The sequence below is a fragment of the Pelophylax lessonae genome (assembly GCF_965119305.1).
Source record: "Pelophylax lessonae genome assembly, chromosome: 6".
NCBI classification, from domain to species: Eukaryota; Metazoa; Chordata; class Amphibia; order Anura; family Ranidae; genus Pelophylax; species Pelophylax lessonae.
Window position 1 is genome coordinate 249,905,504 of NC_138773.1, and position 16,236 is coordinate 249,921,739.

At 44.6% G+C, this 16,236-nt stretch overlaps 1 protein-coding gene across 1 annotated transcript in view; it reads right to left on the reverse strand.

Annotated features, from left to right (window-relative positions):
- Positions 1 to 16,236, reverse strand: part of MAP3K20 (mitogen-activated protein kinase kinase kinase 20) — a gene marked incomplete at its 5' end in the record, with an annotated part of 211,727 nt that overhangs the window by 1,338 nt on the left and 194,153 nt on the right. Inside the window, 2 exons of the mRNA XM_082260669.1 lie at positions 11,981 to 12,125; positions 15,421 to 15,495. Coding sequence (XP_082116795.1) covers positions 11,981 to 12,125; positions 15,421 to 15,495 — 220 coding nt within the window. The remainder of the gene's footprint in view (positions 1 to 11,980; positions 12,126 to 15,420; positions 15,496 to 16,236) is intronic.

The following is a 16,236-nucleotide window of genomic DNA, read 5'->3' on the forward strand; positions in this document are numbered from 1 at the left end:
CTGTACCCAAATTAAATTGACGTGCTTTTTTTCCTCACAAACAGGGCTTTCTTTTGGTGGTATTTGATCACCTGTGTGATTTTTATTTTTTGCGCTATAAACAAAAAAAGAGCAACAATTTTGAAAAAATAAAAATTTTCACATTTTTTTAAAGGAAATTCTCAACAACAAAAAAATGTATAAATCAAAATGTTTTAACATTTTAGGCCAATTTGTTTTCTGCTACATATTTTTGGTAAAAAAAAATCACAATAAGCGTATTTTGATTGGTTTGCGCAAAAGTTAATGCGTTTACTAACTACAGGAATGATTTATGTCATTTTTTTTTTAAACTAGTAATGGCGGCGATCTCCTTTTTTTTTTTGCGGGACTGCAACATTGCCGCGGACAGATCGGACCCCTGACTGACATTTTTGACACTTTTGGGAGTACCAGTGACATTACTACAGTAATCAGTGCTATAAATACGCACTGTTACTGTAAAAATGACACTGGCAGGGAAGGGGTTAACTTTATTGGTGATCAGTGGGTTAAATGTATCCCTAGGGGCGTGATTCTGACTTTGGGGGGGCGTGGCTTGTGATGTAACCACAGAGACCTATTATCCTACATAGCAGGATCGCATAGCCTCTGTGCTTACATCAGGGAGAATGACAGACAGCTGTGTTTACATCAGCCGTCCGTCCTTCTCCCTCTCCTGCGGAAGATCGCGAGTGGCCGGCGGACATCGGAGCTGCCGGTCACACGTGCGGGGATGTCAGTGAACGAGCGGGGTCGGGAGTGCGCCTCTGGCGGCGCGCGCTCGCCCCCTACAGGCTCCTGGGCGAGCGACGTAGGTCTACGTCGCTTTGCCCAGGAGCGGCTGACTGCCGCGATAATAGTGGTCCGGCGGTCGGCAAGTGGTTAAAAAAGGGGTATTTATTATTTTATTTTTTTATATCTATACACAAATATTTTACCTTTCATTTCTTTTTTAAACTGAATGGGCTGTTTTACAAGGGGATTATTTACAATCACTTTAGGGCAGGGGGTGTCCATACTAGGGCCCTCCAGCTGTTCAGGAGCTACAATTCCCATGAGGCATTGTAAATCTCTGACATTCACAGACATAACTAGGCATGATGGGAATTGTAGTTCCTGAACAGCTGGAGGGCCAAAGTTTGGACATAGCTGGACCGTCACTCACTCAATTTCTTGTCCCATGATACCTTTGCAGGACAATGTATTTGTTACTGTTTCAATACCAACAATTTTTGAATGCCTTTAGTGTATTCGATTCATTAGCCCTTTATAAAAAAAAACTATACATAAAATAACATTTCTGTCAAGAGAGTAATGACTACATATTTGTAAAAGTTGATCATTTTTATTTTTTTAGATAAAAAATGTTCTAGACATAGTGGTGTTGTGGGTCTAACCATACAGTGGGGAAATAATTATTTGATCCCCTGCAGATTGTGTAGGTTTGCCCACTTACAAAACAATGAAGGGTCTATCATTTTTATCATAGGTGTATTTTAAATGATAGAGACAGATTAATAACCAAAAAAACCACATGATACAAATGTTATAAATTGAGTTGCAGTTCAGCGAGGAAAATAAGTATTTGATCCCCAAGCAAAACATGACTTAGTACTTGGTGGAGAAACCCTTGTTGGCAAGCACGTTTAGTTGGTTACCAGGTTTGCACACATCTCTTCTTTACAGATCTTCGCGAAATCCTTAAGGTTTCTTGGCTGTCGTTTGGAAACTCAAAGTTTCTGCTCCCTCCATGAATTTTCTATAGGATTACGGTCTGGAGACTGGCTAGGCCAATCCATGGCCTAAATGTGCTTCTTTTTGAGCCACTCCTTTGTTGCCTTGGCGGTATGCTTTGGGTCATTGTCATGCTGGAAGACCCATGCAGGACCCATTTTCAGTGTTCTGGCTAAGGGAAGAAGGTTCTCATCCGATATTTTACAATACATGGCCCTGTCCATTGGCCCCTCGAAGGGGCAAAGTTGGCCTTTACCTGTAGCAGAGAAACAGCCCCAAAGCATAATGTTTCCACCTCCGTGCTTGACTCTAGGGATGGTGTTTTTAGGGTCATACTAGTCAGCACTTTTCTTCTTCCAAACACGGCGAGTCAAGTTAATGCCAAAGAGCTTAATTTTGGTCTCATGTGATCACAGCACTTCCACCCAATCCTTCTCTGAATCATTTAGATGTTAATTGGCAAACTTCAGATGGGCCTGTACCTGTGCCTTTTTGAGGAGGGGGACCTTGCGAGCACTGCAAGATTTCAATCCATGGCGGCGTATTGTGTTACCAATGGTTTGTTTGGGGACTGTGGTTCCAACTGCCTTGAGATCATACACAAGCATCTCCCATGTAGTTCTGGGCTGATCTCTCACTTTTCTCATGTTCAGCCTTACCCCATTACACCAAATCCTGCATTGAGCACCAGATTGAGGGCGATTGATGGTTATTTTGTATTTCTTTCATTTGCGAATAATCGCTCCAACAGCTGTCTCCTTCTCACCAAGCTTCTTGCTGTCAACAATCTTGTCCCTGACATCCTTTGACAGCTCTTCGGCCTTGTCCATGATAGTGAGGTATGAATGGAAGAAAGAGATTCTGTGGACAAGTGTCTTTTATACACATAATGAGTTATCTTTAGGAGCACCTTCTTAAATTGACTAATCTGTAGAACGTGTGAGCAAATACTGTAGCCAGTGGGAGCCAGAATTATTGTTGGTTGGTAGGGGTTCAAATACTTATTTCCTGTACAATCCTACAGATGTAAATAATAGGCCAGGGATGCCTAGACCCCTTTAAATAATATGATTATTTAATCACACTTTTCAAAACTTTTATCAGTTCTGGACAAGCAGTGAAGCTCTGTGATCTGGCTGCTATTCACATTTTACCTAACCTCTTTGCAAGACACATGTACTACCTGCTTTCACCATCAACCTGCATATTTTACAGCTGTCTCTCTCTTTTTCTCATGGGTACCAGGTGCAGATTACCTGATCAGCAATTGTAAATCCACCCACAGACATGAGATGACATTTGCCCATTCTAGCCTTTTTTCAACCAGATCATCTCTTATTTATGGGGCCTCACAAGTGGCAGCAGTGAACTGCTGCTGGGGAGGCCAATTGGTCCATCAGGTAAGAAAATATATCCTGTAATTAGGATTAATGGTCTGCACACCACTATTAACTACACCATTCAGCAACCAATAATATTCTATTTCTTCGGGTGCTTAAACCTCTCCACAGTAAATCAATCTGTTTTAGTAGAGTACAATGTAGAGTAGAGTACAAGGGTTTTGAATATATAGAGTAAACACTCTACAGAGCCAAACTGCTTTAGTAATAAGCAATAAGTTTGTATTAGGCATATACATACATATATACAACAGGTACAGATAACCAAGTATGTCATATAACATCAAGCGTAATACAACAAGATTGAATCATAGCAAAAAACATGCATGCATCTGGGTGGCAATGAGCTACACTTAAAATGTTTAAGAGCTCATGTTCAGAAATACATACAGGAATTCGGTACAGTTGATAGTATAGTGGAAAGGAAAGCTGACCCAGACCCTGGTAAAAACGGGAAAGGAGGAGGAAAAACCAAAGTTTCGGGGATGTAAAAGCCCCCTTTCTCATGAACCTCCATTTCATTACACTATCAAGGGTCCTGAATTCCTGTATGAGTAGCTCCATGCACTCATATGCATACATGTTTTTTTCCATGATTCAACCTTGTAGGGAATATCTTTGTTGTATTACGCTTGATGTTAGATGACATACTTGGTTATCTGTACCTGTTGTAGGTATATATGCCTAATACAAACTTATTGTTAAAGCAGTTTGGCTATGTGGTGTGCTTATTCTGTATATTCAAGAAAATCTATTCTGATCACCAAGATAAGCTATGCCTACAGTGTGTCTACACAGCTCTAATACTTCCTTTGCTTCAAGGCCCTTTGACTAACATCAAGCGTAGTATCTGTTCTTCTCAGTGTCCTTTAGGGGGGCTCCACTGTCATTCTGGCCTTCCGGACTATGCTAGCAATGAAAACTACCTATATTTAATGAAACAATGTGCAGTTAAAATCACAATAACTGTATTTTTGTCTTACCGTAAAATCCTTTTCTCTGATGTTCATTGACAAACACAGCTTCATATCTTCTTTGACAGATGGGTAGGACACTAAGCAGTCCCGGGTGGTATACTCCTACTTCCTGCTCTAGGGTCTCAGTTTTGTAACAAGCAGTGCCAGAAGAATACATAACCCAACTCCACAGAGAGGTGGGTCGCTGTGTCCGTCAATGAACATCAGAGAAAAGGATTTTACAGTAAGACAAAAATGCAGTTTTCTCTTTTGTTCATTGATGGACAGAGCTTCATATCTTATTTGACAGATGGGACATCCCAAAGCAGTGTCAATATGAGGGGTGGGAAGAACACAGCAGTAAACATACTTCACAAAGGCTAAACGTAGCCAACCAGGTAAAACAGGAGCTCAACAAGGAACCAACTTGAGCTCACCTGGCCAAAATTTACACCCTCAAAGAGGACTAATCCTCTCCAACAGCGGCCTGAAAAACCTTGCGGCTCAACAGATGCCAACATATCTACCCTATAAATTTTGTGAAAGTGTGCATGGACGACCAGGATGCAAACCTGCACCACTGACGCCAGATGACGGAAGGCCCAAGAGGCACTAAGCGCCCTCGTAGAATGCGCCTTAACAGGAAAACGGAGGATCCTGACCTTTAATGCAATAGGCCTGCACCACCGTCTCACTGATCCATCGGAAATGGTCACAGCAGAGGCGGCCAACCCCTTACGGGAACCATCCATAAGGAAAACCAGGAAATCCAATTTTTTGGAATGACTCAGTCACCGCCAGGTAAGCCCTGATTGCCACAACCACATCCAAAGAATGTAAGGCAATCTCTTTAGGATGCTTAGGCTATGAAAACAAGGAAAGTTACACAATGCTTTTATTTTAAATGGAAACCAGAGACAAACTTAGGAAGGAAACTGGCAGAGACGAAGCACCACTCCATCTCCGTAAACCACCAAGTAAGGTGAACAAAAAGACAGCTGCCAGCTCCAACACCCTCGGTGCAGAAGAAAAAGCCACCAAGAAGGCTACCTTCTGGGACATTGTAAGCAGAGGAATCTCATGGATATTTTCCAACGGCGGTTACTGAAATCCGACAGCGCCAAGTTGAGATCCTACGAGGGCAACAGAGACCGTACTGGGGAAGCCAAGTGGCAAACCCCCTGAACAAAGGTGTGAACCACAGAATGCTTGGCCAAAGAACAAAGAAAGCAAACCTCCAATGGCTGAACCTGGCCCTTTATGGTACCCGGGGCCAGGTGCTGCTCAATAATGCGTTGGAGGAATCCAACTCCGAATCACTGAAAAGGAGCGGGAGTGAGCCCTAGGGAATTCACAAGCAAAGTATGCTCCTCAAAGGCGATGGTAAAACCTAAAAGTAGATTTACTAGCTTGCAGCAGCGTGGGAATCAACGATTCAGACAACCCTCTAGCCTGCAGCACCTGGCTTCGACAGCCAAGCCCTTAAATAAATAATAAAAAATAAAAAGCAAGATGGAAGACTGGCCCTTGAGCCAACAGATCTCCTTTAAGAGGAACTTACCAAGGAATATTGATGATCAACCGCAACCTGATCTGCGTAACAAGACCGGCAAATCCAGTCTGGAGCCACTAGAATGGCTGTAATCCCTTCTGCCTCAAGCCTACACAGGAGCCTTGGCAGAAGTTCCAGAAGAGGAAAGCCGCATTTCAGATGACACCGGCCCCAAAGGAGCCACCAGTGCATCCGTGGCAATGGCCAGAGGATCCCAAGACCGTGACACAAACCCAAACACCTTTCTGTGGAGATGAGAGGCCAACAGGACCAGCTTGGGAGTTCCCCACCAGAGACACCACTAATAAAACACCTCCGAGGAGATGTCCATTATATTGATCGGTAGTCTGGTTTCTTCCAGAGGCCAGACCCCCCTAAAAACAATCTGTGTCAAAAACACGCCACCCCACCTGGACAGGTTGGTATCCATGGTGACCACCGTTCCAGTACAGGGGAAGGAAGAATCACCCTGTTGAAGCACCAGAGAGCAAAGCCACTGAAGCAGGGACCTTCTTGTACCTGTACGGCTCAACAGGATCAGATTATCTAGAGACTGTGGATTCTCGCTTCACATAGCAAGAGACTCTCTTGCAGAAGTCTCGTGGAACAGATATTGGAACTTGTCCCATAGGAGGAACACCATGGCTAAGGCCAAGTCCAGAACAGACCCAGATAGTCCTATTAGGAGGGCGGAACCAAGACCAAAAACTGGAAATTAAATTTCCAACCAAACTTCTACAGAGTCCGCACAGTATTCTCCCGGTTGTCCGTCAGAACAGACTCTGCTCATAGAAGATCATCTAGGTCAGTGGTCCTCAACTCCGGTCCTCAGGGCCCACTAACAGGCCAGATTTTAAGTATTACCTTGGGGAGATGCAGACTAGAGTACTGCAATCACTGAGCAGCAAATTATATCACCTGGGATGTATTTCAGTTATCTTGCAAACCTGGCCTGTTAGTGGGCCCTGAGGACCAGGGTTGAGGACCACTGATCGAGGTAATCCAGTACCGCAATCCTCCACTGATGCAACAAAGCCCACACCGGGGGGCCAACACTTGTGAATGCCCAAGGGGCTGAGGTGATACCTCTACACAATGCTCCTTGCCTACGGCAAGCGGAGGAAGCACGGATGACCGACATATTACCGAATATGACAGTAAGCCTTCTTAATATCGATAGAGGTCAAAAGATCCCCCTGAGGTGAGGCACTACCGTAAGACTGGACTCCATTGGAAACATCTGTACTCACACAAAGCGGTTCAGAACTGTAGGTCCAAGATCGGCCGTACCATACTTTCCTTCCTAGGACCTGTGAACATGTTTGAAATAAAAGCCATGAAACAAACGTTCTGATTCTGAAACAATCAACCCTTGTAGCAGAAAATTTTGCACTGCCCTGAAGAGACCTCGCAAGAGGTCTGGGGATAAACGCAGGTTGGAAGGAGAGAAACCCACTAGAGTAGAAGATCAAAAACTCGATCTTGTAGCCGGGCCGATCAAATCATGGACCCACCTGTCTGATCAGGGAGGTCCACCGGTCCGGAGGAAGGAAAGATGTCCTCCCCCACTCCAAACACGAGTGATGGCGCCCCTTCAAGAAGAAGAGACCTTGTCCACAGGTCTGGAAGGACCTGCTCTTGGAATACCAGACCAGGTCCTTACAGGGAGACTCCGAACAGGCGATTCCCCCAAAGGGAAGATCACAAAAGGCCCTCTAGACAGCCTGGTCCACAGACCAGTATATTCGCTGTATCTTGCGCCAAAGGATATTGCAGTCACGGACAGCCCGGAGACTAAGAGAGCTGCATCCAGAGAGGCATCACAGACAAACTGAAACCTCTGGACCAAAAAGCCTGCCAGCATCAAAAGGGCAGGTGGAGGCTGTTCCCCCTTCCAGATCCCAGTGCAAAAGCTATTCCCATTTGGGAAAGTCAGGGACACCAATACTATGGTGAACAAGTCTCGGCTCTCCTGACAAAAGGATCTTTTATAAAAACCAGAGACTCCTCCCCCGGAATTATGGTGAATTTATTCAGCCTGGAAAGCTGAGAGTCCCCCACAGGTCAACTCAACAGAGACTCCTCAATGGGGGTACCGTCAATCAAAATGCTCATGCACCGCCATATTGAGTTTAGAACAAGTCCACTGATTTGTGACAATTTTGTCACAGCAGGCGGGAAAAGGGGAATACCTTTGCCGCTTTGTAGGAACCGTGGGCCCCAAGAGGACCGGCGCCTCTGATGCAGCAGCAGCTGTATCCTAATATTTAAGTTACTCGCACGATACAATCAGTGTAGCCACCAGGGCTTTTGCATGCGCATGTGCAGTAAAAGAGGAATCATCCTTACCGTCAGAGCACCCGAAGCGAGTGGACATAGACCCAGCAGAGTCGCTTCTTACTAGGCTCACCCTGAGAACATAACAAGCAGGGGAGGTTGCCGACCACAGTCCCACAAGTTTTTGTTCATTACATTATGTTTTCTTGTCATATAATTTTGTACCATACTTGTTTAATAAATATTTAAATACACGTACTACTCAAGTCCTGGTTATTGCCATTTAAAGTCCCACCCTCTAGGGGAACTGTTTTTTGGTCTATTGTAATAGGGATGCTGGCAATTCCCAGGAGAACCACTGAACCCGAACTATCTTCACAGTCCCACAAGGAGACGCTGGCCAAAGGTCCACAAAAGGACCACCTATTAGACAAAAAAAAAAAAAAACAAGAGGGTCGCCCTCTATAGAGGGCATAATAGGACATAGCCCCCTTGAGGGGGGGGGGGGGCTGCCGTGATGCAGACACGCAAGCAGAGTACCCTCACCCACACAATAATGTCTGTCACACTTCAGTTAAGCGCCCTCCCGGTTCAAGGGAGGAGCCAGGCTGACTATATGGCCCCCCCTTGAGGGGGGGGGATGCCCATCCACAGCTCTATCAACCTGGTCAGCAGCTCGGACAGCCTGGTCAACAGCTTAGACCGCTAGCTGCGAGTAGGCCACAAAACCGTGGCCTAAATTTGGGGCCTAAGACGGCCACATGAGTCGCGTGTCCGCCAGCAGCTCTGTTAGCTTGATCAGCAGTTTGGACAGCTTGGTCAGGAGCTTGGACAGCTTGGTCAGGAGCTTGGACAGCTTGGTCATGCACTCAGACAGCTTGGTCAGTCCCTTGGACAGCTAGTTCCATCAGCCGGGAAAAGGCCGCAAAGCCACGGCCTCAATTTCTGGCTCGATCAGGCCGTGTTGGGGCCAAAAGACCCACTGTGACTGTTTAGAGGGGCTGGGGGCATGGAAAGGAATCTGGGGGTTCAACCATCCCAGGGAGGAGCCCACATCCACCCTGAGGAACCACAAAGGGAGAGGGGGAACACTACTCACCAGACCTTGGAACCGGGTGGGCACCACTCCAGGCAGATCACCTCCCCATCTTGGAATGGGGAGTGCTGTGGGCCAGAGGTACGCTGCGACTCAGGCCGTGACCAGGTCCTGTGCTTCCTTGCGAGGTGTTTCACTCGCCGGCCAGCCCCCGTCCAGTGGGGCAATGTCGCGGCCAAACTAGCGAGGAGCTGCGGTCTGCACGTGCTTGCTGGCCAGACAAGGGGGAATGTAAGGATATCCAGTGCGTCACCCAGTCCAGCAGTTGATTGTAGTTCTCACTGGAACAGACTTAATTGTAGAAAGAAAACAACCAAAGGAAAAAAGTTCAATTTAAAAAGGAAAAAATGCTATACCACCTGGAACTGCCCTATAGGCGTAGTTAAGCTTTGTTAACCCTTTTCCGCCTAGTGTCCTACTCCTAGGAAGAGCAGCATAACCCATCTGTCAAAGAAGATATGAAGCTGTGTCCGTAAATGAACGAAAGAGAAAAATCATTATTACTTTCAGTAATGCTTTTATAAACAGTAAATAATGCATACACTGATCAGCCATAACATTATAACCACTGAAAGTTCTTGTGGTATATTTCCCATCTGCAGCGGTCAGGACCTACTAAAAGTTGTCCAGGGAAGGAAAACGGTGAACCGGGGACAGGGTCATGGGCCGCCAAGGCTCATTAATGCACGTGGAGAGCAAATGCTGACCCATGTAGTAATAGCAATAGAAGAGATACTGTAGCTCAAATTGCCGGGAACCTAATTGCTGGTTCTGACAGAAAGGTATCTGAACATTCAGGGCATTGCAGTTTGTTGCATATGGGGCTACATAGCCTCAGATCGGTCAGGGTTCCCATGCTGACCCATTTTCACAGCCAATGGCGCCTACAATTGGCATGTGAAAATGAAAATCAGAACCAGACAACAGAAGCAATATAAGAAGGTGGCCTGGTCTGATGCATTCAAGAATGGTTTGAGGAATACAGTGAGTTTGAGATGTTGACTTGACCTACAAATTTTCCAGATCTTTGTCCAATCGAGCACCTGTGGGATGTGTTGGAAAAACGATATCCGTGGAGGCTGCACCTCACAACTTACAGGACAAAAAGGATCTGCTACTCCTCAAAAGGTTACGGTGGATGGCCATAATGTTATGGCTGATCAGTGTATTTCAAAGAATGCCCTGAATTATTCATCTGGGAATAAGTATTTAAAGTAAGCCTTTACCCACTTATTCTTCTTTCAAAAATATTGCTACTTCTCCCCTCCTTAAATCAAATTGCAGCTATATTATTTTTTTTTTTCAGCTCTCTGCCCATGTTTCTGTTTTTTTCACCTAGGGGATAATGACGTCACCAGCTACCCAAAGCCCCCAAGGAAACCCATGCCATCCATCCCAGGAGGCTTCTGGATATCTACAACACACTGCACATGCACTGCAGCACATCATCAGGAAGTCGGCTGCAAGAATTGGGAAAAGACAGCCGTCTCCGGATGATATAAGAAAATGATGGTGACACAGGACCTAACGTGTGATGGCAGATTATGTGAGTTTGTGTTTTGAGGATAATCAAGGAAACCAAGTAAGAGGGGAAGAAAAAAATATTAGAGGGTGAATTTCCTCTTTACCATAACAGAATTTGATTTTGAATTAAGCTAAATACACCGCACCCAGAATGTCATTTAGAATTACCACAAGCAACTCTGAACTCACAAAAGAAATCATACTCTTCAGAAGTTTGGAGTGCATTGTTTTAACTTTCAGGGAGCAACAGTGCCACTTGGTGGTATAACCGTTCTCTCCGCTGTGTTCACTGGTATATGTTTCAGTTCACAACGTAACCTGAGCTTCTGAAATACTAAGATAGATGTACATGAATTCTTTTTTTTCTACGGTCTACATTCTTTAAAATTTTAAATACATTATTTGTTGTATAATGCTATTAAGTGTATGTATTGAATATATACAATACTTAATAAACAGGTAGCTCTTTATTGGAGAAGAGACATCCTAGGTCTCTTCTGCAATAAGGCACGCTATCCTGCCTGCTCACAGTCTTCTACTGAATATACGCTGAGGTGTGCAATGTGTTTGACTGTGCAAGAATAACCAGCTCCGGCATATATACACAGGATCACATCATGCCACGCTGGTCAATCAATAGGCCAAAAGCCAGGCACCCTGACGTAACCCACGGGAAGAGGACAGCAGCCAGCAAGGGATGTAACCTTTGTGCCACTGGAAGGTGGAGGTGAGTATCTTGCAGGGTATAGTTTCACTGTAAATGGTCAGTCCATTCAAAACTGATATTTCAGTTATGGAAAGAAACATTCAAGCTAAATTACTTATACACTTCTTACATCTCCCAAGGGTAGGATTTCTCTGCTGGAATATCTCCACCATCTCCTACCACAGAGTTTTACTCCTTTTGTTCAAGACAGCGAGAGTTTAAATCCTACTGCTACAATCTCTATAATGTAACATGAATAGAAAATCCAGCAGGGAGGGGAGACCCCTCATAGGATACCTCAGGTGGAGAAATCTCAGAAGTCCTGAGATGTATTAGAAGCTAGTGACTGATTCACTACGATATATTTAGAACAGAAATATCACTTTAGGGTATAGCAGCATCTATAATATTAAGGACATTTGCCAATAGGAGCTGAGGTTTTTGCAATACGACTATATGTAAGGTCAAGTCCTCAACTTACATGTGTTGGATTAGGCCTGGAGATAATAGAACACTCTGAGCACTGTATAAATAATAGTTGGCTCTGGAAATAGGCACCAGCCTGTAACAACCACATACACTATAAATGGTTCTGGTTTATTACTCCCGTCTAAAACTGGGATTTCGAGCATTTACTACAGGACTGGCTTAATTAAACAGCAAAGCATTTTATACAATGATGTGGCGCTCGTCCTGTAATTCTGGGAATCTTACTAGAATCATTGCTGGGCTTGCTCTCGGAGTTCAGCAGTGGCGGCTTTATTGCTAGTTGGACCGACTTCACTGCGTCCTGCTTTTTCATCTTGTTCCAGTGAATTTTATGAATGTGTTTGGTAAATTTAGGAGTTCTGACATCACTCTGTTGGACAAAAAGGAAAAAAAAACAAACAGCTCTATAAACACTCTGCATATAAATTAACCAAAACACAACAGAGGAAGAAAATAGATACAAAGATAATGGCAAAGAGATCTTTATTAGGGGGTGCTGGGCCAGCTGGCTGCAGTCTCCCCATCACTGATTACTATGCTGCCAGTTACAGTTTTCCACATTGTCTCCTAAATGTCTGGAGGAGTCTTTATTGTATACCATAACAGCAGAACAAAAATGGATTTACACTGATGCCACCTCTTGGCAAACTCAAAATGTGTAAACTTCAAGTTTTAAAGGGAACCTGTACGATGCACGTACTAGGGGACGTAACAGGTCTGCCTTAAAGAGGGTCACCATAGACGGGCTGAACTCACCTTTCTGCCACCCATACCTGCCGACAGAGCACCCTAAAATTCATGTGAAAGCTTCAAACTTCTGAAGCCTTGAAAGGTTTGGCCACTGGCTTCTCAGGCACCCTGGCTAAATTAACAGGAAGCGGGGGGTGCAATGTGCTCCCCAGTTTGGAAGCTGAATGCAAATGCTAATTTGATGGCCAGAGAGTACTTAACACCCCCCCACCATTGCAAATTTCTATAAGAATTAGTATGATATATTCGTATTATAAAAGGAAGTGGTATATAAGCATGCATCGTATTCATTTAAACTCTGCATTGCCTATGGACAGGCTAAAGATCTACAAATAAACGGTACAGTATGCTATCTGTGATAGCACATTATGGTTTGTACATGCTCAGCAGTAATTGCATAACATGGATTTGAACCAGAAGAAGCCGAGCCTTTACAGATGGGAATTACCATCAAGTATGCAAGAGGCAGATCCTACATAAAACTGACATTATATAGCTAACAACTTTAAGTTACTACATGATAAATAAGACTGAAGGACCTTGGTGATCATATCAATTTGCACAGCCCAGGCTTTAGGACCCACTCACCCCATATGTGATCAACTAATACCTCTGCCTGCTGTGGGTTAGATAGAACTCACATTTCAATAAACTGAATGAAACCTATGACTTCCATACTAGTCCTATATATCCTACATAGCATCAAAGACTCACTGACTGCTATCACTTGTTGGCTGGAATTGCTAATAAGGCACACATATAATGAAATGTATGTAGGGTGCTTATTTGTGAAGATATGTTTCTTTCAGGATGGAAATAACAAAGCCAGCTCATTTTAATAGTTTATGTGTCAGCAACCTTTCCCACAGTACATGCCATATTCACAAACATCAGACAACCAGCGTGCCAGTGAGCTCACTGAAGTCTTTGTTTGTTTTTAGTTCTTGTACTCATACCTGTACTGCTAATAGCAAGTTAAATTAATTAACTATATTATAATGTATGCACCTCAGACCTCAAATTGGCCCCAAATCATGCACTTCAAACTTCAAATCTACCCCCATGGATGCACTTCAGACCTCAGATCAGCCACAATGCATACACCTAAAGATTTTTTAACCTAACCTCTTCACGCAGACCGCTTCCTGGCCCTTCAAGAATCCTAAAAGCTGGGAGGCAGTAGCGGGCATGAGGGTCATGTAATCGCTGTGATTGGCTGTCACAGTATGCATTGGGAGCTTTCTGGTACCCGCAGGCTACTGTGCTGGGAGCACGCAGGGGGGCACTCTCAGCACGATAAGTTGTTTTAACAGGGCTGCATATATGCGGCCTACCAGCGTTAAGGTCCACCTACTGAGCAGCCACATACATGCATGTCTGCCCCTGACGTCAAGGGGTTAATGCATTCTTTGCATTAACATAAAAGAATGTTTAGGTAGTAGTTTCACCCCTCCGTATATTTACCGGAGAGCTCATTCAATCCTGTGCTGTGCTCGACTGCAGGAGCTCTCCCCCCCTCACTGAGGTAGCGAAAGCCATTGACTATCAATCAAAGCCAGTGACAAGGGAGCGGGGGGGGGGGGCAGGGCCGAGCCTTGTTGTCTGTGTCTATAGACACAGGCAGACGAGGCTTGGGAGAGAGCCCGCAAGAGTGCCCCCATAGGAAGCGCCAGAGAGGAAGAGCCAGAAGGGACCAGAAAAGAGGAGGCTCAGGGCCATGCTGCACAACTGCACAATTCAATTACACAGAGCAGGTAAATATAAACCTGTTTGTTTTTAATTTAGCATTCTCAGTTCAGGCCGGAACGCATGTACTTCACATCTCAGTTCAGCCCCAATGCATGCACTTCACATCTCAGTTCAGCCCCAATGCATGCACATCACATCTCAGTTTGGCCCCAATGCATGCATTTTACATCTTAGTTCAGCCCCAATGCATGCACTACACATCTCAGTTTAGCCCCAATGCATGCACTTCACATCTCAGTTCGGCCCCAATGCATGCACATAACAGTTCAGCCCCAATGCATGCACTTCACATCTTAGGCCAGCCCCAATGCATGCACTTCACATCTTAGGCCAGCCCCAATGCATGCACATCACAGTTCAGCCCCAATGCATGCACTTCACATCTTAGGCCAGCCCCAATGCATGCACTTCACATCCTAGTTCAGCCCCAATGCATGCACTTCACATCCTAGTTCAGCCCCAATGCATGCACTTCACATCTTAGTTCAGCCCCAATGCATGCACTTTACATCTCAGTTTAGCCCCAATGCATGCACTTCACATCTCAGTTTGGCCCCAATGCATGCACATCACAGTTCAGTTCAGCCCCAATGCATGCACTTCACATTCTAGTTCAGCCGCAATGCATGCACTTCACATCTAAGTTCAGCCTCAATGCATGCACTTCACTTCTCATTTCGGCCCGATGCATACATATCAAATCTCAGTTCAGCCCCAATGCATGCACTTCACATCTCAGTTCAGCCAGAATGCATGCACTTCACATCTCAGTTCAGCCCCAATGCATGCACTTCACATCTCAGTTCAGCCCCAATGCAAGCACTTCACATCTCAGTGCAGCCCCAATGCATGCACTTCACATCTTAGTTCAGCCCCAATGCATGCACTTCACATCTCAGTTCAGCCCCAATGCATGCACCTCACATCTAAGTTCAGCCCCAATAAATGCAATTCACATCTCAGTTCAGCCCCAATGCATGCACATCACATCTAAGTTCAGGCCCAATGCATGCACTTCACATCTCAGTTCAGCCCCAATGCATGCAATTCACATCCTGGTTCATTACCAATGCTTGCATTTCAGACCTCAGATCTGCCCCAATGCATGGCATTTCAGATCTCAGTTCCCAAGCCCAGTCGCTTTATTGTATATACTAGAAAATTACCTCATAGGTCACAGTGCACTCCACTGACTCATCTTCAGCTATCCCAACAATCCATTTCTCCATTACAAATGGCGGCTGCAGGGCAAATAAACATATTAAGTGTAAAGGAAAAAAAAAAAAAACGTTGTAGTCAGGACATACACAAAATGTGTTTTAATTATCTAACTAAAAGGGACACTAAAGGCTTTCTTTAACCATTAGGTTGATGGAAATATTCATATCAGTATGTCTAAAAATATTTGAAAACCTTATTTCTGCTCGTAATTACATCCTTACGTGGGTGTAGCCATGTTATAATCAATACATATAAAGCCACTGCTACCTGCTTAGTTGTTGATCACAGAGATTGTGCCTCTTAGACTATAGATAATTGTAATCTCCACCTTGAGATTTACCCCCCTGTTGGCAGGCACATCATTTGAAGCCACACTGAAATTAAAGTGCTGCTAATGGGTTGACCATCAATAGGTAGTTCTCAGCAGGAAGAGATTCAAATGACTTGCGTAGCCCTCGCTATTCCTCTTTCTTGAGGAAAGTGGACCAAGTTGGGGGGACTGGATGAAAGCAATACTCTCTCTACTTGGCTGAGACTTTGCAATTTTTAAGTTAGGAGGCCAAGAAGTACTAGGAAAGCCGTCTCAGTTATGAAAAAAGCTGGTCCAGCTATGACCCCATTATTACACTGCTGTGGTTATTTTTTTATATAAGAAGTAGCTGCGTGCACAAAGGAACTCTAAACACCTGAGGAAGAAACCAGGAGGCAGCCTTGTAAGTAAAAAAAGCTTGATAGACAGGGACTTAAAGCTAAACTCTAAA